Below are 25,968 nucleotides of genomic sequence, written 5' to 3' on the forward strand. Positions count from 1 at the left end.
TTTGTGTCTCTTTAGTTTTGTTTTTCTGTCAGAAAGCTATGGTTCTCATCCACTGCCTCCAAAGAATATTTTAGTGATAGAAAAAGCCCATTTATGAATCCAAAAAAGAAGTGGTTTCCTGAAGCTATTAATTTGCAGAATGAGTTCTTAAAAAGAACAGATTCCAAAATATTTCACACGGTAGGAGAAAAGCTACCAGCATCCCTACCAGATAGGCTGGAGTAGCTCCCCCTACAAATCTGGGAAATTAGTTCAAGGAGCTAAAGCTTGAGTTTCCTGGTCAGAACGTGGTACCTTTCAGACTCGGTTAGATGTTTACCACATCCATCTCACCCAATGTGTTTTGTTAACTGGAAGTTTCTGTATGGTGATGGTTATATCATTGTTATTCAGGTCTATGTTCTTTTCATGCTCTCATTAAGTCAATATTTTTTAAAAGTTTGGATTTTTTTTAAAAGCATTTTATTTGCAGATACCATTTGTAGATTTCAAATTTCATTTCATTCTAATCTTGAGCTTGAACCTCTATACTAGCCCTACTGGTATATGACATTGATTTGAAATTGCAATCTGAAAATACAATACCATATGATGGTTGACCTGTATGTCCAGAGAAGTCTTGGATTATATAATCTGGAACCTGGAAAATGGGATGGATCCTTTATTGTTGTAACCAGTTCTCCTGTGTTTTGAACCCAAACTGCCCATGAGCTATTCTGTGAAATTTCTGAGCCATAGGTTATAACAGTGTAGGAAAGAAAGAACTCTGATTCAGTTTAATTGAACAACATTGACAGTAGCTTGTGGCCACTGGGAAGACCTGGATTCTATTCTCACTTTGACAGCTTCTAACTAGATAGTTCTGAGCAAATTCCTTAACGTCTCTGGATCTCACAAGGTTCTTGAAGGTGTTGCTTGAAGATGATATCTCGAAGATAATATTTATAAAACATTTTTAAATGTTCATTTTTTCTAATGACATGTAAAAACATTTTTTTAATATCAGTTGTTTTTCATTTTGAGTTCCCAATTCTTTCCTTCCTTCTCTCCCCTTAATTGAAAAAGCAAGAAATTTGATATAGGTTAAACATGTGCAGCCATGCAAAATATAATCTTGTAAAATAAAACACTGACACTCCCCTTCCTCCCTCAATCTCCCCCTCCCAAAAATAGATTTTCTTTCTTTCTTTTCTTTTCTTTTTTAAGTATGTCTTGATCTATATCAGTTTTTTCTCTGGAAGTGGATAGGATTTTTCATCATGAACTCTTCAGAACTGTCTTGGATCATTGTCTCTCCAAGAAGAGCTAAGGCATTCACAGTCGATCATTGTACAATATTGCCACAACTGTGTACAATGTTCCACTGGTTCTGTTCATTTCATTTTACATCAGTTTGTACAAGTCTTTTTAGGTTTTTCTGAAATCTTCTTATTCATCTATTTCTTATTGTACAATAATATTCTATTACATTCACATGCTATAACTTATTCAGCTATTCTACAATTGATAGACATTTCATCAATTTCCAATATCTTGCTACCATGAAAAGGTGCTATAAATATTTTTGCACATGAAAGTCCATTTCCCTTCTTAAAGAGTCTTTGGGATACAAACTTAGTATGGTATTGCTGGATCAAAGGGTATGCTCCCTGGAATGGTTGGCTCAGTTCACAATTCCACCCACACTACATTACTGTCCCAACTTTTCTACATCCTTTCTAACATTTATCATCCCCCCTTTTTTTTGCCATATTAGTCAATCTGAGAGCTGTGAGGTGATGTCTCCAAATTATTTTAATTTTATTTCTCTGATCAAAAGTGATTTGGATCCAGAGCTGTGCTAGGTGCTGAGGATATAAGTTTTAAAAATGAAATCATAATGACCTTATATTTGAACAAGGGTCATCTTGTTCTCCATCTAAACTCCATCTAAAAATAGGATAAATAGCTAATACAAATAATGTACACTGTAATTAGACATAAAATAGTCTGAGATGAAGAACACTAATGATTGGGGAAACCTGGAAGAGTTTCATGTTGAAGAAAGTATTTGATCTGCATCTTAAAGGAAGAGAATGACTATGGGGTATCTCTATGGGGATGTGCATTTCAGAAATATCTCTGAACAAAGACAGAGATAAAAGATGGGATGTTAAGTAAGTGAAGCCAGTTTGGTTGGGTGGTAAAATTTAGAAGGGAGTTATGACTCTGGGATTCTTTCCAACTCTGAGATTTAGTGACACATCGTCTAATTTGAAACATAGTCCTTTGTGTCCATATCTTATAGTCTCCTAGTACAAGTATATCCAAAATTTTTTTTATCACTTCCCTCATTAGTAGTAAAAAACAAATGAGCATCCACACCTATTTGCATATATTTATACATATGTCTACAATTATTTATATAGTTTATAAATTTTATGTCCTACTCTACTAACAAACTATGTACATTTCAAAACACAAAATATGAATGAGATAAAAATGAAATAATATTTGATTCCAATGTCAATAAGGAGGCACTAGAATTGATTGTGAAGTAGAATAATGTGGGGCAATTAGGTGATGCAGATAGTGTTTTGGGTCTCAAGCCAGGAAGACCTGAACTCAAATCAGGCCTCAGACACTTAGTAGCTATATGATCCTGGTAAATCATTTAACTCTACTTCCATTTCCTTATCTGTAAAATTAATTGGAAGAAATGACAAACCATTCTAATGTCTAATTGTAAGTTCGTTCCCCTAAGTTCTTTCTGGCTTTTAAAACATAATCATTTATGATTTATATAAAACTTAAATACAAATGGAAAAAGAAAAAAACACACACACATTGCCCCAGTGCTTTATTGAAGTGGCTTAATGCATGCTAATTAACCAAAGCTAATTTGAAAGCAGGTTCAGTTATGGAATTATGTTTAAAAGAATAACACATATTTAAATTATATCAGATTGCTTGCTGTCTTGAGGAGGAAGAAGGTGAGAGAGGAAGGGAGAAAAATTTGGGACACAAAATTTTATAAAATAAATGTTGCAAATTATCTTTACATGTATTTAGAAAAATAAAATGGTATTGAGAAAAGAAATACAGCTAATTCAAGGCAAACTACTTAAAAGCAAGTAAAAATTAACCCAGAGTTAAATTTCAACAACCCTCAAGCTGCTTCCCTGAATAAACAAATTTAAACTTCATTGAAACTACTTTTTCAATAGTATGATCAGCTTAGTCACTAGATGTCTCCAGAGACCATGCTATATAAAGAAAGACCAGATCCTCTTAAGAATTTATTTTTTAAGACTATAATTTGGTTATCCCTTTTCCCTCAAGTCCCTTTAATGGGAATCACTTTCTTAATTTAATATCAAGAGTCCCCCTTGAAGAAGAAATTTTTAAGATTTAAGCATCCAGAGAAAGTAAATTCTTTTAGATTTAAGACTTCCCAGAAAGGATATCAATCCCTGTTGCCATAAACCAAGAACTCCCTGAAGAAGGAAACATTTCTCAAAGGGTCTAAGTCCCCTCTTAGCATAAACTGAAAAGCCCCCTTGAAGAAGGAATTCTTCCAAAATTTAAGTTCCGTAGGGGGATTGCCCAGGCTTTATATTGCCAATTATTTCCAAATTATCACACTGAAAATAAAATAGTACCCCAAGACAGCTGAACAAAATCTCAGCTCCTTCAACAATGTGGGGAAGGGTTTACCCTTAGCTCAGAAAATATTGAGACTGAGAGGGAGCATCAAGTTTCTTCTTATACTGCATGGAAAAATCCCAGTGGCAAATTCTACTAGTGGGCACTATTGAAGTTTTTTCCTGGCGAGTTATTATTTCAGGGACTGTTCTCCCTTTTCTATCCCTTCATGGGTTGTCCATTGTTACATCTGAAAATTAAGGCAAACTGAGAGACAAGACTCTAAGCATAATCAATTTATTACTTAAGCTAGCAATAATCAATAAATTGAGTCAGTGGCCTCTCTCAATGGCCAAAGACTATGAGGAAGAGCTTACTAGACTTTTTATAGTTTTAGGAAGTACAGGAATACAAAGAACAGAGTTGGGTAAACGAGAAAGATAGGTGATTGATTATAGAACCATGGTGATGGGGACAGCATGATTGGTTACATCAAGGAAAGCACGCTAGCACCCATGTGGGGCTTGTAACTACCTCTCTCTGTTATTAAGGAATATTTGATTGATTTATGGAACTTATCTGAATCTTGAAGAAGTTATTAAGGGATAATAAGAGATAGCAAGAGTCTCTGACTCCTAGGAAGTTTATGAGAGATAGGACCTTCCTTGATTGTATAAGGACAGGCAAGGATGGACAATAAAGCAGAAATATATCAGGTCAGCTTATAGACCTTTAAAGCTAACAAACAGATGTCCTGGAATTTTCCCAGGAGTTGAAGGTATGATAGAGGATAATTTTCCCCATTAACTTAAACTAACTCAAAGAAAAAGCCAAATTCCTGAGCCCAACTTAGGACTTAGAAAGTTAATCTTAGGAATCAGAGTAGTATTCATTTACTTTTCTTAAATTGTCATTCAAAGGGCAATGAAGATTTTAGTATACATCAAAAGATTGTGATACTCTACAAGCATGGTTCTATGCAAGGGTACATTCACCACCACAACTGGGTGGGACAATGAACATGCTAGACCTAGAGTCAGAAAGATGTGGATGAAAATCCATCTTCAGATGTGTAAATCACTTTGCTTCAGTTTCCTCACTTGTAAAATGTAGATTATAATAGCATCTACTTCCCAGGGTTATTAAAGATAGAATGGGATATTTGTAAAGCTCTTTGCAAACCCAAAAGTGATATATGAATGCTATCTGCTCTGATTATTAATAATGCATGAACTTGAAAAACACATTTTCCTATACAAAGAATAGGGAAAAAATAGAATGTGAAACTATGGAGCTTATTAAAATATTTGAATTTACTTTTGTTACACACTTAAAAAACACAGGTAAAGAATATTTCTATCCACAAAGTAGCATACAAAAACAGATTGCATATAACACCACAAACCTCTATTAAATACAGTTTGCTCTTTTAAAAATATTAATTCAATAGATTTTCTTAGCTCTCCTGCTTGTCTGTATTTCCTTTTGAATTTCCTTCTATTATCTTCTATATATTAAAAAAAAAGCTTCACTGACTCTTTTTTCTTTTTTGATAACATTTCTACTAATTTCCCTCTCCTTTCCAAATCTCCAATCCCACATAAAGAAAAATACAGCTTTTTAACCCAGAGTTAAATTTCAACAACCCTCAAGCTGCTTCCCTGAATAAACAAATTTAAACTTCATTGAAACTACTTTTTCAATAGTATGATCAGCTTAGTCACTAGATGTCTCCAGAGACCATGCTATATAGAGAAAGAAAAGAAAGAACAAGTCCTCTTAAGAAGCAGGGGGGGGGGGGGGGGGGGGGGGGAAGATGTCTAACAAATTTAATATGCAACATATACTCTGAGGCAGCAGTGACAAACACATAGTCAACAATCTGTATGTGGACTACTTGACCAGACTCAGATGAAAATGTAATTAGGAAATATTTGACAAAATAAAAAAATATCATGAAACTTTAGTACAGTGCAAGGTACATACATACTAGGCAGATTAATTAATACTTGGCTGAAATCTTTTGAAGGAAAATATATCTTGGTCAGGAGGCTCTCTTCATTACCCTATGGCTTGGTGTAGTTAGCCCAAAAGTTGTTCATAATCTGGAGGACATCTGGAGGTCTTCATGATCTATAGAAAATCCCCTTTTCATTTGGATTCCATGTGAAAGCTTACATTTTCTTATTTTATATTTCATTTGAGTGAGTGAGATAGAAAGTGAATGAGTGAGATAGAAAACTGGACCTGGAGTGAAGAACTCCTGAATTCAAAACTGGCATTAGATACAAGCTGAGTGATATTAAGTATGTCACTTACCTTTGTCTGCCTCAGTTTCTTTATCTATAGAATAATATTATTTATTCAAATAATAGCACTTCTCTCCTAGGATTGTGAGAACCAAATGAGATGATATTTGTGAAGTGTTTTGCAAACTTAAAATAGTATGTAAATACCATTATTATTAATTGATATTAATATCAAAATAACAGAAAAAAATTAACTGTTGTTAAATCTGTTAAGGATCCTCATATGCATGGGAAATATCTTGTTGTCTAAGAGTCTATGGTGACATTTTGCTCTGCTTTTCATTTAGATGCTTTTAAATGTCAATGGATAATAAACAGAAGGGAATTTTCTATTTCTTGTACTTTCATTCACTTGTATGATGATAAAATAAAAATATGGTCAACTGTGGATATTGCTTTCAAAAGCCTTGCATCATTGTGTCAAAGTTCTTTTTCTGGTCATAATTTTCAGGCAGTCCAATTATTCTTATATTTTCTCTTGATCTGTTCTCCATATCTGTTGTTTTTCTTCTATTTCCCATTCTGTTCTAATTTTTTTCATTCTTTATAATCTGTTATTTCTTGGTCTTTCATAGCTTCACTGATTTCTCTTTGCTTGATTCTAATTTTCAAAGTTATTTTCATCTTTAAGACTCTATCTCCTTTTCTAGGTTGGTTATCTTTTTTTTTCATAACTTGTTTTTCTTGGATGGGTTTTTTTTTTAGTTTTTCCTCAATATCTCTCATTTGATTTTTAAATTCTTTTTTGAGTTCTTCTATAAATTCTCTCTGGGCAAGGAGCCTTTTCACATTACTTTTGGGGGTAGAAGAAGCTCTTTTAACTTCAGTATCCTCCTCTGAAGATGAGCCTCAGTCTTTCCTGTTCCCATAGTAAGTTTCTATGGTGGGATTTTTTACTGGTTTCATTTTTAAAAAATAAGACATATTAGTGTAAGCCTCTCTAATCATGGGGTGGAGGGGATGGTGCCTCTAGCTTCACTTGAGCTCTTCTTTCTGATTTGGAACCCTCAGCTATTTTTGATTGTTCCTCCATTCTTATTGTTCCTTTGCTAGAGAAATGGATCTTTGGGCACTTGGCCAACCTGTATCCCTTTTTGCATTGCCAGAGCTGCCTACAACTCTCTATTGCCCAACATGGGACTAGTGAAAGACTGTCAGCTCTGCTTGTTTTTGGATAACATTCATTGATCTTTCTGGAGGATCAAGATGTAGATCTATGAGCTAGCAAGATTTTTATTTTACCTCTTCTGTATCATCTAGATACAAGGCACAATAAAACTAAGGTCCTGGAGACAAGAGGCATCTCAGATCTTGAGAAAGATGTGAGATTCCATTCAATGAAGGGGAGGAGGGTGTCCTGGTCCCTTTAATAAGGGATTATTGATTCAGAACTCTGCCTCAGTTGTCTTTGTTGCAGATTGGACATTTCTATCCCACATCTGAGTGCTCTTTTCATAACTTCTTCAAGAATACCCTTCAAGAATAAATTATTCCCATAAAATTTTTATATAAATGAGAATAAGAATAAGAATATAGGTTGGTAGCCAGTCATTTTATCTTGGTAATAATAAGATCTGAATTTTTCTGCATCTTTTATATCTTCCCACCTCTTAGATTCCTTAAGATTTCAGACCTCATATATGAATGTTATGGAATATTTTTGTTCTATAAGAAATGATCAGCAGGGTGATTTCAGAAAGACCTGGAGAGACTTACATGAACTGATGCTAAGTGAAGTGAGCAGAACTAGGAGATCATTGTACATGACGACAACAACAAGATTATAGGATGATCAATTCTGATGGATGTGCTCTTTTCAACAATGAGATGATCCAGGCCAGTTCCAATTATCTTGTGATGAAGAAAACCATCTACATTCAGAGAAAGGATTATGGGAACTGAGTGTGGATCACAACATAGTCTTTTCACTCTTTTTATTGTTTGTTTGTTTTTTCTTTCTCATTTTTTCCCTTTTTGATCTGATTTTTCTTGTGCAACATGATATTTGTGGAAATATGTAGAGAAGAATTGCATGTACTTAACATATATTAGATTACTTGCCATCTAGGGGAGGGAGAGGGGAAGGGAGGGAAAAAAATGGAACACAAGATTTTGCAAGGGAGAATGGTGAAAATTATCTATGCATGTATTTTGAAAATAAAAAGCTTTAGTAATAAAAAATATTAAAAACTGGCCAAAAGAGGGAAAAAAAGGAATTAATACCTCAGCACCCTTAAAATTGTGTCTCCTGTGGCATGATCTGCTTTTGTGTATACATGTCTAGTGTATACTTGGGTCTCTTTAAGCTACCTTTTCAATTTTTTTTTCAAAATCATTTCCACTTCCTCAAGCACTACATCTAGGATGATGCATTCAGTGTGTGATGGCTCCATTGTTGTTATCAGTGGTGAAAAGTGTTTTGTTTTTTTTAAGTCTTACAGATCTTGCACATTTCTCATTTGCTTAATTGTCTTTCTTTCAGTTACATCTTTAAATGTCTTGGGATGAGTTCTTGTTTTTGTTATGTCTCCCATGCAGCTTTCTTTAAACTTATTTTTCCCTTGACTGCATATGAAACAAAACCCTACATAATTTTTACTATCTTTGTGCAAGTTTATATTTTGTATCAGTTTTTTGTTTGACTATTATCTCTGTTGAGTTGGCAAGCAGAGTAGATGTTTACTGATTTGGATGATTTCTAACTTTTTGGGGTATGCCCAAATTGGGTATGATAATTGATTTGCATCAGTCAAGTTCCTTTAGGCAATTATTATAATCAATATCAATGATTTCTTTTGTGCCTTTGTGCCTTCAGAATCATGTGAAGATAGAATTAATTAATAAACAAGCAAGGGACCTGGGAAGTCCTTTACAAAGGTATCAATATAGTCTGAATAGGCACTTATCAATACAAAAATCATGAGCCAAGCAGTCAGGGAGTTAATAACATCCTTTGATACTTATACAATGATCATTCATTTTGGATGTTTTTGTCGGTGGGCACCCTCATGTCGCTTGAGAGGAAAAGGCCAATTCTACCAAATGCACTAGATAGATTCCTAGAATTCCCAAAATAGAGAGGGATGAGGAAAATCTTTTAATTTAGTAAAATCGAGTTATACATAACCTCTTAGTGCCCCAGGAAACTCTCTAAGATAGCAATTACACAACAGTTGGAGATTTATTTGATTAAAGAGAGATGTTCATCTCATCAGGACCTTTCTACATCCATGAAATAACAGGTCAAGATTTCTTCTTTCCTCTCTCTCTTCGTTCCTTATTTTCTGTTTCCCTCCTTTTCTCCTTCTCTCATTCCCTCCTTCCATTCTTTCTTTCTTTCTTTCTTTCTTTCTTTCTTTCTTTCTTTCTTTCTTTCTTTCTTTCTTTCTTTCTTTCTTTCTTTTTCTTTCTTTCTTTCTTTCTCTTTCTTTCTTTCTCTCTTTCTTTCTTTCTCTTTCTTTCTTTCTCTCTTTCTTTCTTTCTCTCTCTCTTTTTCTCTCTCTCTTTCTCTCTCTCTTTCTCTTTTTCTCTCTCTCTCTCTTTCTTTCTCTCTCTCTCTTTCCTTCCTTCCTTCCTTCTTTTTCAATTTCTTTCTTAAATGAGATATAAGTATAATGATAAGACATCAAAAGCTTTGCTAGAAATATAGAAAAATCTATATCTACATTGTATATTCTCCTCAATTATTAGTTTAGAAATCTTGTCAAAAAAGAAAAAGATTAATCCTTAATTTTTATGATTGAGGGTTGCAGTCTGGAGCTAGAAAATGTGAGAGCATATGAATAAGAACCTATTCAAATGGAATTATGACTTCTCTTGATAACTTTAAGAGTTCAGTTTCAGAGACTCTGACTCTTTCATTTTTGTTTTGGAATCTTCATTACGTAGCACAGTACATGTTGCATTTATTAACTATTTATTCAAGCTTTCGATTGGTTGTTGAGCAAGATTTACAGGCCCCTCCTGTAAGCCAGAGTGCAGTTTTGATGAGAGTTTATTCATTGTATTAAAGGTGGTAGTTTTCAATATCCATGTAGCAGGAAACTGAATGCTGCATTGCACCAGATCAGCAGAAATAATTAGTCAGCACTCATTTGGCTGATAGAAATTACCCTACTCCCCACTGAGGAATTTCAGCTCCACAGAAGGTTTGATCCAGGTTGTCCCACCTTCTACCATTGGTTTCTTCACAACACTCTCACAGTAAGGAATACTGTTCACTTGTCTAAGATCTTGTGCTGCTCATGGTCCCCTTTCACCCCTTAACCAGGGGGCAGAATGGGAGAAGGAGCAGAGTCAGTAATACCCAGGACTTGTAAAGAGCATGATAGACTTTAGAAAGAATTTTGGAGATTCCTGTCCAATGCCCTTATTTTCTATATGAGCAAACTGAGACCCAGAGAGGCTCAGTTCCCCAGAATCATACAGTGGGCAAGTAGGAGAGGATTTATCACTCTTCTCAGTACCCTTTCACTATTTTTAAAATTATTATTTTTAATTATTATAACTATTAGTTATTATTTATATTATAAACCATTAGTAATTTTAGTATTCTCAATTATTATGGTGATTTTTATAATTACTTATAATGATAGCTGGCATTTATGTAGCACTTTAAGGTTTGCAAAGCACATTACAAATGTCATCTCATTTGATCCCCACAACCACCCTGGGAGGTAGGTATTTTTATTATCACCCCCATTTTTCAGATGACAAAACTGAAGCAGAGGTTAAATGACTTGCCCACAGCTAGTCTCTTGAACTCCCAAATCCAGCACTGGATGCAAATCCCCCCTGACTATCCTTGTAAAATTCAGAAAGAAATTTCAGTTTCATGACAGAAGGAAATTCTATTTGAATTTTTGCTTATAAAACAACAATAACAAATATTCCCCAGTTCTCAATTCTATTCTAGCTAGAAGGCAGTTTGGGTGGACTATGGGATGTTGGTTAATAGCCAACCCACCTATCACTTCCATTTCCCCCTGGAAGATTACTTTCTAATTCAAGATTAGTGGGAAGGAACAGTCTGCTGATTGCTAGAAAAATAACTCTTTTGCTGGCTTTGTAACCATCATGGTTCTAAATTCCACAATCCCAACACCTGTTGTCTTATTGAGGATTATTTCTGCCTTCCTGCCAAGCCGGGCTACACCCCCTCCACTCTCCCTCTCCCCATCCACTCAGTCTTGTCAGCACTTTGCTATTTCTGGGCTAAGTAGCTCAATCTTAAGAGACATACCTCTGAGTCAGTAATAAAGATTCTTAAACTAAGAAAGCAGAAAGACTTAGAACTGAGGAAGAGACTGGAATTGAAAACTAGAGCAAACCTGGATGGGAATTAGCCTTGCCCAAGAAAGGGGGAGACCCCCTAGTTCTCATCCCCCATTCAAACCTTCCCAGTACAACCTAATCTCTTTCAGAGCTGCTTGGGTCTGATGTCACATGGGGGATCCCTTAAAGCCTCTCAGGACAATTGTAAATAAATCTGAGATTTACACTTTGCCTAGGGCAGAAAGGGATTTCAGGGAACATCAATGAATGGTTTCCACAAATAGCCACAGCGAGGACCAATCGTTCATTTTATTTTATTTTATTTTTTTAAAGAGCTGTAGTATTTGAAGAAATCCATCTACCCCAGGGGCTGTTAGAATGAATCTCACGGGATATTGATCATGTTTGGGATTCTGACAAGGAATTTTCATCAAAATAAATTTCCTGTTAGATAACACTAAGAAAGGTAAGGTCGTTGCTTCTTTCTAGAATAGAAATTTTTAGCTTGCACCCCTTTGGCAGACCAGTGAAACTGATGGGCCCCCTTAGAATAATGTCTTTATATAATTTATAATATATGCAAATATATATAATTCATATGTATATAATATATAATTCAATATAATTGAAGGGAATGTTAACTTTAGTTAAAGGTTAAAATAAACATGTAATTTTTTTATTTTCATTTTAATATTAATTGGTATTTATGTTACTATTTAAAAAAAATAAACATGTACTTTTAGAATGATAAGATAAATATGTAATTTTTTTCCAAATAAATTCACAACCACCCCCACGCCCCTTCCACTGTGGTCTCTCCATAGAATTACATACTTCAGGTTAAGGATTCCTGCTCTAAAGAATAAGATGACCCCTTTGGACAGACTGATGAAGACTGTGAATCCCCTTCTCAAAATGATACTACTTTTTAAATAATCAAAGGAAATGCTAAAGTTCAACTAGAGGATAGTAAAATAAACGGAATTTTTTCTTATCAGAATTCACAACCTTTTTACCATCTATTTACAGACTAAAGGTTAAAGACCCCTTCTCTAAAAAACAAGATAATGGTATAGTAGGAAGACATGGGGAATATTCTAAGAAAGTAAAAGTCTTTCATTAATTCTTCTATGCTCACAAGTAATCAAGAGAAGAGTGATCCAGTGACTCACAGACTATTAGATTTGAATCCCTAGCATTTAGCCTGGCATATGATATTTAGTTAATGAATTCTAATTGACTTGACTTTGTAAGGTCTTTTCCAAATCTGAAATGTTAACACTTGCCGAGGATATCTAGGTGTAGTAATTCCCTTGGCTTAGTTCTGACTACTTCCACCATTTCTTGGCATTCACTCTTTAGTTTCATGCACCCTTTCACACTTGAGGGCCATCTGGACATTTTTAAAAATGGGTTGAATTTTTCTGAAAGTTAAAAATTAAAAAGAATTATGTGGGTGACTATTTTATATCATATGACTGATTTGATTTTTTACTTGTTCAATTTTAGATCTGAACATTTGATTTCTAATATTTTAAAGTCCCTTTTAAATTGCACTTGCAGCCTAACTATATTGAACTGAAATTAAAGTTTAAAACAATAGTTAATAAGTTAAAATAAGTGGAATATATGGTTTGTTTTTGTTAATGAGGGAGAAGGAATGATAGGCAATTAAACTATATCTGATAACCGTAGCACCATAACTTCCAAGTACAAAGAACAATAAATCAATCAGTCAATGAACCAGCTTTCATATATAGAAATGATAAATACAAACTGATTCTTTGAAAAATACTAATAAAATTTGTTTTTTAAAGACAGAAAATCAAATTAGCAAAATAATAAATGAACAAAGGGAAATCACTACAAAATAAAAAGAATAATCAGAAGTTATCATGCACAGTCATCTTAACAAAACCAAAAATACAAAAGAAATAGAGAAATGCCTTCAAAAAACATAAAATACCCAAACTATCAGAAAAACAAATGAATATTTTAAATAGCTCAATCTGAAGGGCAAAAATATGTATTTACTAGTAAAGGAACTACCAGAAAAAAAAACTCCTGGTCTTACTGGACTCATGGAAGAATTTCATCAAACTTTATAAGAACCAATATCAGTACTACACACAAATTAGTATCAAAAATTAAGAAAGAAAATATCCTATCAGATTTCTTTTTTGAAACAAATAAGGTCCTAATATTTAAAGCAAGGAAGGATAAAGAAAAGAACTATAGACTAATGTCACAAATGGTTATAAATTTTAAAATTTTAAATAAAATCTGTCAGATAATAGATTCATCAATTTATTAATGATTTAAGAAATCATTTTTATAATCAACTTGGATTTATACCAGCAATGAAGGATGGTTCAACAATTAGAAAAAAATCAATTTAATTAATCATATTAAAAACAATGAACAAGCTTTTATTAAGTGCCCAGAATAATCCAGACATAGAGTCAAACACTGGGGTATATATGTGTATGTATGTGTGTGTGTGTGTGTGTGTATATATATATATATATATATATATATATATATAGTTTACCAAGAGTAAAGGGGAAAGAGAATACATATTTATATAGTGCCTACTGTGTGCTAGATTGAAATACTCATAGCTCTCAAAAATGTATAGTTTACAGAGGGAAAGGAAAAGTGGATAAGCATTTATATGGTACCTACAGTGTACCAGGCATTAGGGATGAAATACTTTTGGCTCTCAAAGAATTACAATTTGCCGGAGAGAGGGGTGGAGGAAAAGAGGATGAACATTTATATAGTGCTTACTATATACTAGGCATTGTGCTAAGCACTTTACAATTATTATTTCATTTGATCCTCATATCAATTCTGAGAGGTAGGTACTGTTATTTCTCTCATTTTACTGTTTAAAAAAACTGAGGCAGAGAGAAAACTAGGTGATTTACCCAGAGTCAAACAAATAGTTTGAATTTAGGTCTTTCTGATTCTAGGACCATTGTTCTATCTACTTTGCAACCTAAGGAAAATGACAAAACACACACACATACACATACATACAATATGTATACACATATATGGATATATAAACCTATAATGTCTATGTATGAGTAGATATAAAATTGCCCCAAGGTAATTTCTGTGGAAAGATGCGAGAATCTGAAGGATACAGAAAAGATTTCCTGTAAAAAGGGGAGTTATTCTGAATTTTAAAGGAAAGTAGGGATCTAAAAGGTGGATGTAAGAAAGGAATGCATTCTAAGCCTGGGAGAGAAATAGTGCAAAGGCACAGACATAGTAAATGGATCACTATGGATGAGGAAGAGGAAGAAGGCTAGTCTGGCTGGACCATAGAGGATGAAGGGAAATAAGGTGCAATAAAGCTGTAATGTTAAAACAAAGGACTTTATACTTATTCTAAAGACAAGAGGATGCCATTGGAGTTTGTTGATTAGAAAATTTATGGATTAAAATGGATAAAAAGTAAAAGCTGGATTGGAGATAGAAGAGAATTGAGGCAGGAAGGCTAATTTGCCTCCTTGGGGACAATTGTAATAGTCAGGCAAGAGGTGATGGGGGCCTGAATTAGTAAGGTGGCTGTGTGAGTAGAGAGAAGTAACTGGGATGTATATGAGAGATGTTGTGGATGTAGAATTGACAAGATTTGACAACTAGTCGCATGTATAGATTGAGAGAGTGAAGAGCTTGGAAACTCAAAGTGCATAGAAAGATGGTGACCCCCTTGACAAACATTAGGAAAGTTAAGAAGAGAGATAAGTTTAGGGGAGTAAAGAAAATTAATTCTGTTTTGGACATGTTCAGTTTGAATTATATCTGGGATGTCTAATTCAAAGCTCAAGACCATTAGGCAGTTGGAGGTACATAGGATTGATAATCAGGAAAAAGACAAAGGCTGGATATATAAATCTGGTGGGTATGTTGCCTACAGATAAAAATTAACTCCATGGGAAGTGAAGTTATTCTCCACAAAGAGAATGTGGAGGGAAAAGAGAAGAGTGCCTAAGACAGAGATTCATTTAGGGAAAAATATGGATTGCCTTGCTACACTCAGAGCCCAGTTGAGAATACAAAAAATAAATTTGTAGTAAACGTAATCAACACCTACTACCTGTGTGATCCTGGGCAAGTCACTTAATCCTGATTAGAAGAAGGTGGAGGAAGAGGAGGAAAAGAAGGAGGAGGAAGAGGAAGAGGAGGAGGACAAAGTTTCGAGAGAGAATGCTAGGAAATTAATATTGGATGAAAACAATATCAGAGTTCTTGGTCATAGAAGTAGAAGATTTCTGGGTAAAGGTAATATCAAAGGTGTGATTGAGGTAAAAAGGAAGAGGTCTGGAGTTGAATTGAAGAAATAAGACTTTAAGGTGATTGAAAGAATATCATTACATATGTTAAAGGTCCCTAATATAAAGGCAGATGCTGGAGAGAAGAAGATTGGTCACCAGACATTGAACTCATTTAAGAAAGAGATCTGGTTTGGGTGATAAATTTGGATAGCATGAACCTAAAAGGAAGAGAGCTCCTAGAATGATAGCACCAGAGTGATATTCAGAAAAGGGCATTGTATAGAAAGAATTATTTTGACTTTTCTTCCAGAACTAATGTGTGTGTAGAAGTGAAAAAGAAGGGTTATGAAACCAGTACTAGAAAGGGTGGCCAGACATGTAGTGTCAATAAGGGGAGCTAGGTATCTCTGACTACCAGATGATATAAAATAAATGGAAAGACAAGGTCTAAAATGAAAGGAAAGCCTATTAATTGTGGAATGAGTTCCAGAGAGCAATATAGGCAGAGCAGGAAATAGATATTGGAGGGGTTGAGTTTAATGAATTTGTTTTTAAATTAACATAATAAATATCATTTAAAATATTCTTAATTATTTTGTTTCACCTCTGCTTTATTCCCCCCAAGATAGATTGTTTTTCAGTGGAAGCCACTCAGCCTTGACTTTGACTCAGTCCAAGATCAACCAGAAAGAAGACGGTTAAAAGATGGGAACTGGCAGCTCCAGTCACCACCATTTTGTTCTCCAGAAGGCAGAGAGCGGTATGCATTTCCACTCTATTTCATAGTAGATAGAGATTCATACTCAGAGCCAGGAGGATTTGGGTTCCAGTCCCAACATTGACCCAGACTAGCTGTGGAATTCTAGGCAGGTCACTTTGTGTCTCTAAGACTATGGGCAGATCTAGGCTGACTTCAGAAAAGCCCTGGGAAGACTTATATGAAGACTGTACATAATAACAAGATAATGTGATGGTCAACTGTGATGGACAGGGCTCTTTTCAACAATGAGGTGATTCCAATAGATTTGGGATGGAAAATGCCATCTATATCCAGAGATAGGACTATAGAGATTGAATGTGGATCAAAGCATAGTATTTTCAACTTTTGTTGGTGTTTGCTTGTTTTTTTCCCCTTTATCATATTTTTTTTTCCCGTTTGATTGAATTTTTTTTTTTAACGCAGCATGACAAACATGGAAATATGCTTAGAAGAATTGCACATGTTTAACCTATATTTAATTGCTTGCTGTCTTGGGGAGGAGGGAAGGGAGAAACATTTGGAGCACAAGGTTTTGAAAAAGTGAATGTTGAAAACTATCCTTTGCATGTATTTGGAAAAATAAGATATTATTAAAAAAAAAAAAAAAACAAGGGCAGATCTACATCAGGGGAAGGAATTTCCCCACTGTGATTTCAGAAGAATTTGTCTGAAGTCCTGGAGAGACAAGCTGGGAACAGGACATACTGAATATCTAGGCTCCTGCATAGAATCTTTCTCTCCTTCCAGAGAACCTTTGCTGAAGAGAATTGAGACTATGTGTGTCCCCTCTCAAAGGCAGAAGCCAGATAAACAGTCCTTCTCCTCTCCAGGTTTTGACCAGTTCTACCCCTTAGCCCCCTTGTACCAACCCAGAGCATAGAGTAACAATGAGGGGCACTTTATGCAAATACCAGGCTTGATATTTGGCTCACAATAGGACTATCAAGAGAAACAATGAATTCAAATATGGAAATATATACACGCATATATACATAAACCTACAATTATGTTATATATATGTATATATTTGTGTTTATATATATCTGTGTATATATACTTTTTCATATGTATACATCTATGTGATACACATATATATTTTTTAAAGTTTATGGCTCCTAGGCTAAACCACCCTTCTTTAGAATATTTTCTTTAATAAATCCACAGACAATCTTTTTAGATTAGTAGAGTTCTTTATTTGTCCTTGTTAATATTCCAGGGAAACTAAAAGGTTTCTGCTTTGTTCCCTTTGATTTTGTTTTGTCTTCTCTTATCTCCCAGAGGAAGAAATAGCTATGCAATTGTACAATTGCCTTCTAAAGCAATTGTATCTTTCCAAGAATTTTTTTCTCCTAAATCATCAGCTTTCCTGCCCCCATAAGTCTTTATCTGTTTTAATTTTCTTCAATTTGAGTAGAAGCACTGGTTCTCACTTGTCTCCTAGAGATCAATAGCTTAGCCAAGTGTGTTGAAAATTTTAATTTACATTCAGCTGTTTCCATAGTAACCATCTCAGATGCCTTCATTCTCTGATACAGACTGCCTTCTTTATTCATTCAGTATTTTTATTGATGGCTTCTGTTATCTTCTCTCCGCTAAGATAACCACGCTTGGTTTAGGCCCTCATCATATCTTGCCTGGACCATTTTTTTAAAAAATAGTATTTTATTTTTCCAAATATATGTAAATATAATTTCAACATTCATTTTTGTAACACTTTGTGTTACAAATTTTTTCTCCTCCCTCCTCCCCAAGACAATAAGCAATTCAATACAGATTAAATGTGTGCAATCCTTTTAAACATATTTCCATATTTATCATGTTGATAGAAAAATCAGATCAAAGGGGGGAAAATGATGAAAAAAAAAGAAACAAGGAAAGAAAAAAGATGAAAATTCCATGCTTCGATCAGCCTTCAGTCTCCATAGTTCTGTTTCTGGATGTGACTGACATTTTCCATCCCAAGTCTATTGGAATTGCCTTGAATCATTGCATTGCTTAGAAGAGCCAAGACCATCACAGTTGATAATCTTGTCATTAGTGTGTACAATGTTCTCTTGGTTCTGCTCATTTCACTCAGCATTACTTCATGTGAGACTTTCCAGGCTTTTCTGAAACTAACCTGCTGATCATTTCTTATAAAACAATAATATTCCATTACCTTTATATACCATAACGTATCCAGTCATTTCCCAACTGATGGGCATCCACTCAATTTCTAATTCCTTGCCACTACAAAAAGAGCTGCTACCAGCAATGTTGCCTTACATAAAGGACAGGCATTGTGCTAAGCTCTGGGGCCACAAAAAAAGCCAATAACATTCCCTGTCTTTCAGAAATTCACATTCTAATGAGGGAGATGACATTTTAATATTTTGATCTGCTTAATCACTTTTCTGGTTCTTTTTTTTTTAAATCAGTATCAGATAGTTGTGATGATATCTGATGTTACATCCCATTCATTTTTTTCTCTTTCCTTGAGACACTAGAACTTTTGTTTTTTCAAATGAATTTTGTTTTCTTTGGCCTGCTTCTAAAGATTATGCTCTTTTTTTTTATTTAATAGCCTTTTATTTACAGGATATATGCATGGGTAACTTTACAGCATTAACAATTGCCAAACCTCTTGTTCCAATTTTTCACCTCTTACCCCCCCCCCCCCTCCCCTAGATGGCAGGATGACCAGTAGATGTTAAATATATTAAAATATAAATTAGATACACAATAAGTATACATGACCAAAACGTTATTTTGCTGTACAAAAAGAATCAGACTCTGAAATATTGTACAATTAGCTTGTGAAGGAAATCAAAAATGCAGGTGTGCATAAATATAGGGATTGGGAATTCAATGTAATGGTTTTTAGTCATCTCCCAGAGTTCTTTTTCTGGGCATAGCTGGTTCAGTTCATTACTGCTCCATTGGAAATGATTTGGTTGATCTCGTTGCTGAGGATGGCCAGGTCCATCAGAACTGGTCATCATATAGTATTGTTGTTGAAGTATATAATGATCTCCTGGTCCTGCTCATTTCACTCAGCATCAGTTCGTGTAAGTCTCTCCAGGCCTTTCTGAAATCATCCTGTTGGTCATTTCTTACAGAACAGTAATATTCCATAATATTCATATACCACAATTTATTCAGCCATTCTCCAACTGATGGACATCCATTCACTTTCCAGTTTTTAGCCACTACAAAAAGGGCTGCCACAAACATTCGTGCACATACAGGTCCCTTTCCCTACTTTATAATCTCTTTGGGATATAATCCCAGTAGTAACACTGCTGGATCAAAGGGTATGCACAGTTTGATAACTTTTTGAGCATAGTTCCAAACTACTCTCCAAAATGGTTGGATTCGTTCACAACTCCACCAACAATGCATCAATGTCCCAGTTTTCCCGCATCCCCTCCAACAATCATCATTATTTTTTCCTGTCATCTTAGCCAATCTGACGGGTGTGTAGTGGTATCTTAGAGTTGTAAAGACTATGTTCTTACACATTTGATCAGTATAGCACTAAATTAGTTAACTAGTTAAGGAATAATATTTCCATTTTAATTTTTTACATTTATTTCTATTTTTTCTCAATTACATGTAAACTTAAATTTTTAATGTTCATTATTTAAAACTTTGAGTTCCAAATTCCCCCTCTTTCTCCCTCCCCTCTCCCCTCTTTAAGAAAGCAAACAATTTGATATAGATTATATATACACAATTGTACAAAACATTTCCACATTAGACATTTATAGAGGCAGTAAAGGCAGCCAGATGATGTAGTGGGTAGAGTACCTGTCCTGGATTCAGGAGGACCTGAATTAAAATTCAGCCTCAGACATTTAACATTTTCTATTTTTGAGCTCTTTGGGAGTATACACCTAGTAATTGGTTTGGCAGCTCAATAAGTTTAGTAACTTTGGAGAAATACTTCCAAATTACATTCCAAATTGGTTTATTTCTCCCACAAGGGGACATTAAAGTGTCTTTTCCCTCATAGTCCCTCTAATAATTACCATTTCCATCTTTTGTCATTTTATGTATGTGTGTGTCAATCTGATACATATGAGATCTCAAAGTTAGTTTAATTTGCATTTCTCTTTATTATAAGTGATTTAGATGGAGTCATACATGACTGGAAGGCTTCCCTCACAAAGGAAACAACAATAAAAACAACAATATAATAACTACCGTTAATAGTGGTTTATCTATGGCATATATATGTATATACAATATATAATATATATATGTGATATTGAAATTGAATGAAATGAGATACTATTCATATAACAGCTAACAAAAATCTTGCTTAATTATAGCAGGGAAGGACATTCATAACATACATTCCTAAAGAAATGGCCTTGATTCTGTTGAGAGCAGCTTCCCTGCCCCTTTGTCGCCCATGATGGTCTGTGGTCAGAAGCCTCAGAAAGGAGATAGAGCCGCTCACCTCTGGCTACTTTTTGTATTTAAGAGCCTGTGTCAAATATTAGAGCTTTAGTCCACTGAGCCAAATATTTATGTGTATTTCTGTATGTATGCAATGTATGCTCCCTCTCCTCTTTTCCCTGTCTCTTTTTCTCTCTCTCTTTCCCCTCTCTTCTCTCTCTCTCTCTTCTCTGTCTTCTCTCCTCTCTCTCTCTCTCTCTCTCTCTCTCTCTCTCTCTCTCTCTCTCTCCATGTCTATCTGTCTGTCTCTTTTTCTCTATCTATCCGTACCTGTGTATTTGTGATTCTCACAATAACCAGCAGAGAATATTTGTCATGTTTCAAGGAATGGTCCCTCTAGACAAGTTCACCTGTGTTCTGTCTTTCTCCTATTAAATATTTGGTTGTTCTCAGTAAATAAGCTAGGAGACATTATGAAGTGACAAAGTAGGTAAAAGTGTAAAAATGTTACAATTGTCTAAATTGCTCTTAAGGATGTTTGGTTCTGATAAAGTCTGGATTAGCATTTTAAATCATCCTCCATAGTAACCATCTCAAAATACTACAAATATCTATTTGTAAAGGTATGTTTTCCAAGTACACTTTGCATCTGGAGAATATTCTATAGGGCTTATTATATTAATAGCTGACATATTTAGTATTAAAAGAAAGGTCACAAACGTCATGAAGCTAGTAAGTGGTGATGGCATCTAGTTTTGGAGCTGGGTCTTAGCTCATGATCCCCTGGGCCTTTTTCTACAGAACTACAATGTTTTGGTTTTTTTTATCGGTCTCTTCTAAAACACATTTAATTAAACTTCACTTGAGCAGCAAATCTCTTCTTCTTTTGCCACCAAAATGGACAATGAAACCATTTTGACATCTTGTCCCCCCCAGCAGCCATAATTTTCCAATTTCTGGCTCTGTCATAGCCTTTAAGGCAGCAGTCCTGATCCAGAGATGGTACCGCCGCTATATTGCCCGCCTGGAAATGAGGAGACGATGTACGTGGACCATCTTCCAGTCTATAGAGTATTCGGGACACCAAGATCAGGTCAAGGTACAGTGTCCGGGGGAAATTTCAAGGGCTCCTTTCTGGCCAATTTTTCCAAAGTAGCCTGGGACTCCATAACTCTTGGTTTTGGACCTCAAATCCAATTCAACTTTTCCTTCTTTTCTTTGGCAGCTCCATGATTTCTTCAGTTACCTTGTGGATCACTTCACACCGAGTAGCCAAAATGAAAGTGAGTAAGACCCCACTTCCTCCAGCATGCAGACTCATAAATCAAGGGTTTAGAGATTAGGGATTGTGTCTGTTCAAAGGTGAGAGATTTACCCATTCAGAGATGAAAGGAAGTCTCAGGGGAGGAACTGAGGAAGACTCTAAGCCATAAATTCACTGGAATCCCCTCCTTTCATTTCTCTTCTTTCTCCAGTTAGGAAGAATTCACCTGATTTCTTCCCAAAATTGGACAGCTCTTGATTTTCTTTTCTTTTCATTTTGCCGAGGCAATGGGTTTAAGTGACTTGGCCTGACTTCAGGGCTGGTGCTCTATCCACTGCACCACCCTAACTAGACCCTAGCTCTTGACTTTTTAAAGATTGTAATATAGTACCTAACTAGACTTGTTTCTCAGGAGATACCCAGGCCACTGCCCGTCATTCCAACTTGCCGCTGTTCTCTCTCACCTTATTTGAGTTTTCCTATTTTAAGAGGACATTTCAGTTAAGTTGGAAGACAGATTTCTCATTTTGTCCTTTCTTGTAGTATCTCATGCTCTAAAATGACCCTTCTTCCCTGTACCCAATCAAAGCTCCCATGCCTCCAATGAGTATCAGGTAAGAAGAAAATTTACAAAATAAAGAATATGAAACCTCTGAGGTTTCTTATAACTCTGAAGTTCTGACTCTCATTTACATCTGTATTCCAGCAAGATTCAAGGGAACTTTTTCTGTCCTGATTAGGGAACTTCCTTAGCTGTATGTTCGCGGAGGAGAGACTCCTTAAGGACTCTGAGATGGAAACATACTGTGACTATGAATCCATAGAGGTGCCAGACTATTACACCGGACCCCATGTCTCCTTTCCTCTCCTTCCTGACCATGCGACTGCCTTAGTGGAAGCTTTCAAACAGAAAAAAGTAAGCAGATCAGGTGAATATGGATGATGATACTCGGATCGTGAAGCCTCAGATAGCTTTTTATATATGAAAACACCAAATTGAAGTAAAATTCCCCAAAATACCACATGTGTATTGTAGGGGTCAACTCAGGATATCACAATATATTCTCTAGTCAGCCAGTGTTTCTGGAATAAAAGAGTGAAAAGAATACATCAATTAATGCAATATAATTGGAACAAAAGGTTTTGCAGTTGTCAATGCTGAAAAATTACCCATGCATATATCTTGTAAATAAAAAGCTATAATAAAAAATATAAATATGAGATAATTTATATATATATATATAAAACAATATATATAATAAAGAAAAAATGCAATATATAAATCATATATATGTATGGGTACATATTTACTGTGTATATATACATATGTATATATGTGGACACATAAACACACATATGTGCACAATGCATGTACAATAATTATATATTTGGGTATATGTAATACTATGCATATAAACACAATCATGTATGTGTCTATATATTATATGGCATATATGTATATTTTATATATTAATATATATACAGATATGTATCAACTATATATATATATATATATATATATATATACTGTGTATGTATGCTAGTATATACAGAGCATATATTTTAGTGCAGACAAACACACAATAATGTATATACATGTACACACCGGTGTTCACATATGTGTACACAAAACAATAATATATACATGAGATGCATTCTGAACTATATAATGGAATAGAAAAAACATTGCCCTTAGTGTTAGAGATCTGGGTTCAAAAATTCTATCTTTGTGACTTTCTGTATAAGCCACTTTAGGCAAATGACTTTCTCTGGTTCCCATTTTATGGGTTTTATTATGGGATTATATGTGGGATTAATGATAAAAGGGTGTGATTGTAGGGAGAGGAGAAAGAATTTGGGATGATTGATTCAAGGATCTAGAAGGAACGAAATATGGATGGATGGAAAGTAGAGATATCAGGTTTCAACTAAAGGATCATGATTTCTTAAAACCAAATAGGGTCTTTTTTCACTCAGAAACACACCCTGTTGTTTTTCATCCTCTTTCCCTCCCTGCTTTTTCTCCCAGTAGCAGCTACATGCTCGTTATGTCTTAAATATTCTGCACGAGGCTAGGAAATATCTCATACAACTGCCAAACATCAACCACATCTCAACCTGTTACAGCGAGGAGATCACTGTGTGTGGTAAGTAAACTCAGGCATTTGGAGAAAGTCTTTATTGTTTGGGATCACCAGAGGGGAGAATTTGAATATAAATTCTGTACACTAATCATAAAAAACCCTAATTGAGGGCTTATCCCTGCTTGAGTGAAAAGATTCATGTAGCAGGCCTTCAGAGGATGAATTCAGGTGATCTTCTCACCTAAAGATGAATTCAGGTGATCTTGTTGCTTAGAAAAGCAGAAACTTTGACTTGGTAACTTCTCTCCTGTTTGGGAAGTATTTGGAGGTAATCAGTCTAGTAAGTGAGGTCACTTTGGGGATTCAATGTTTATTTAAAGCCTTAAAATTATAGCTCAAGTTGCAGAGTGTTGAATATAAATCCAAATATTTGATTTTTATTAATCTGTACAAATGTTTTTATCATGACTTTGTGAATAAATTATTTTATGATTTATGTTTGAAAATTCAAAAAGATATATTTAGATTGAATCCAGAGACATGCTGGAAAATATTAAACAACCATATCTCCAGGGGAAAAAATGTGTGGAAGACATACTTTTATGTTTAATCTGAATTAGCATTAATCTATATTAACATTAATTAATATTAATCTGTATTAACATTTTCTCCACCATTTCTTGTCAAAAAATTGACAAAACAATAAATCAAGCCCTGATTTTGCTCATTTTCAAGGAGCAATTGATCATAATTGGTTATGCAATCTCATTGAAACTGATCCTGACACATTCCTGCCAGAGAGGGAGGTTCCCCAAGATCATAAACCACTACTAATATTTCTTTTATCACACCAATCAGACAACATCCTACCTCAAGGAAAAATACACTTAAATAGAGAAGTATTTTATGTTGCTCCCTTCTCTCCTCCACCCCATTCCAGTTTTACTATGGGGATTCATCTTCCTTATCATTGCGTTTTGCTAGAGCTATCTGGGGACCACTGCTGGGACCATTGTGCTCCTTTCCACTAAGAGCTTCCAACATTGATTGTTGGTCTGATAATAGTATCAGGCGTGAGATGCTTTCCCCCCCCTGTAACTGCAAATTCCTGACATCCTCTATTGCCCTAATCCCTCCCTGAGCTGCCATCTGTTCGTGTTGTATTCCCTTCCTCTGAATTACCATTTGCAGGTGTGGCTAATGAGCTGCTCACAGTTGTTCTCCACTGCTGTCATCTGTTGGTTCCTTGTTGAAATGCAATTGCTAAAAGACCTTTTCCCCCATTGGGGATGACATCTCAACTTCATGAACCTTCTCAATTCTTTGTCCCAAGTAACTAATTACCTAGAGACACTCTTAAACATTGACTCTGCCTTTTAGATTAATTTTCTTCTGCCTTAATCACCACTCCTTGAATTTACTCTAAGAGTTAGGATGAAAAAATTCATTTCAACTTTCAACTTCCCAAATTAGCCCGGAATTTTCACAGCTCTCTCATCAATGAAATCATTGATCCCTACATACATTTATTTCATATGGTTCTGTCTCTGAAAAAAGATTATATTCGTTACCTCCAGTTGTTGCTATTATATTATAGTGCAAGAAAATGCTATTTATATTTTACTTAGGGAAAAACTAAAAAACCAAAAAGTCAGGGACTTCTCAGGGTGGGTATATATATATATGCATCTTTTTTTCTCCCCTATTTAGAGTGAACATTAGAGAGAATGACAAATACCAGTTGGAACTGATCATTTTTCCTATGTCTTTGTTAGGAGATTTACATGGCCAGCTGGATGACTTAATATTCATATTTTACAAGGTATGAATGTTTAGTAAAACATATAAATTTTTGATTTTAAAATAACTGTAATTAGAAAATGTTTTTAATCTTATTAAATGTTCTTACAATAACTGTGTAGTAAATAACTTAAAATCTCAGGATCTCAGAGTTAGAAAAGGGTGCAGAGGTAGCTAGGTG

At 34.9% G+C, this 25,968-nt stretch overlaps 1 protein-coding gene across 1 annotated transcript in view; it reads left to right on the top strand.

The window, feature by feature from the left end:
* Positions 1-16,201: 16,201 nt before the first annotated feature.
* The window catches only part of PPEF2 (protein phosphatase with EF-hand domain 2), a 31,771-nt gene continuing 22,004 nt past the window's right edge, over positions 16,202-25,968 (top strand). The window contains exons 1-6 of the mRNA XM_031942045.1: positions 16,202-16,256; positions 21,611-21,738; positions 21,865-21,922; positions 22,644-22,819; positions 23,936-24,050; positions 25,763-25,809. Coding sequence (XP_031797905.1) covers positions 16,202-16,256; positions 21,611-21,738; positions 21,865-21,922; positions 22,644-22,819; positions 23,936-24,050; positions 25,763-25,809 — 579 coding nt within the window. The remainder of the gene's footprint in view (positions 16,257-21,610; positions 21,739-21,864; positions 21,923-22,643; positions 22,820-23,935; positions 24,051-25,762; positions 25,810-25,968) is intronic.

The sequence above is a fragment of the Sarcophilus harrisii genome, chromosome 6 (genome assembly GCF_902635505.1).
Source record: "Sarcophilus harrisii chromosome 6, mSarHar1.11, whole genome shotgun sequence".
Taxonomy (NCBI): Eukaryota; Metazoa; Chordata; class Mammalia; order Dasyuromorphia; family Dasyuridae; genus Sarcophilus; species Sarcophilus harrisii.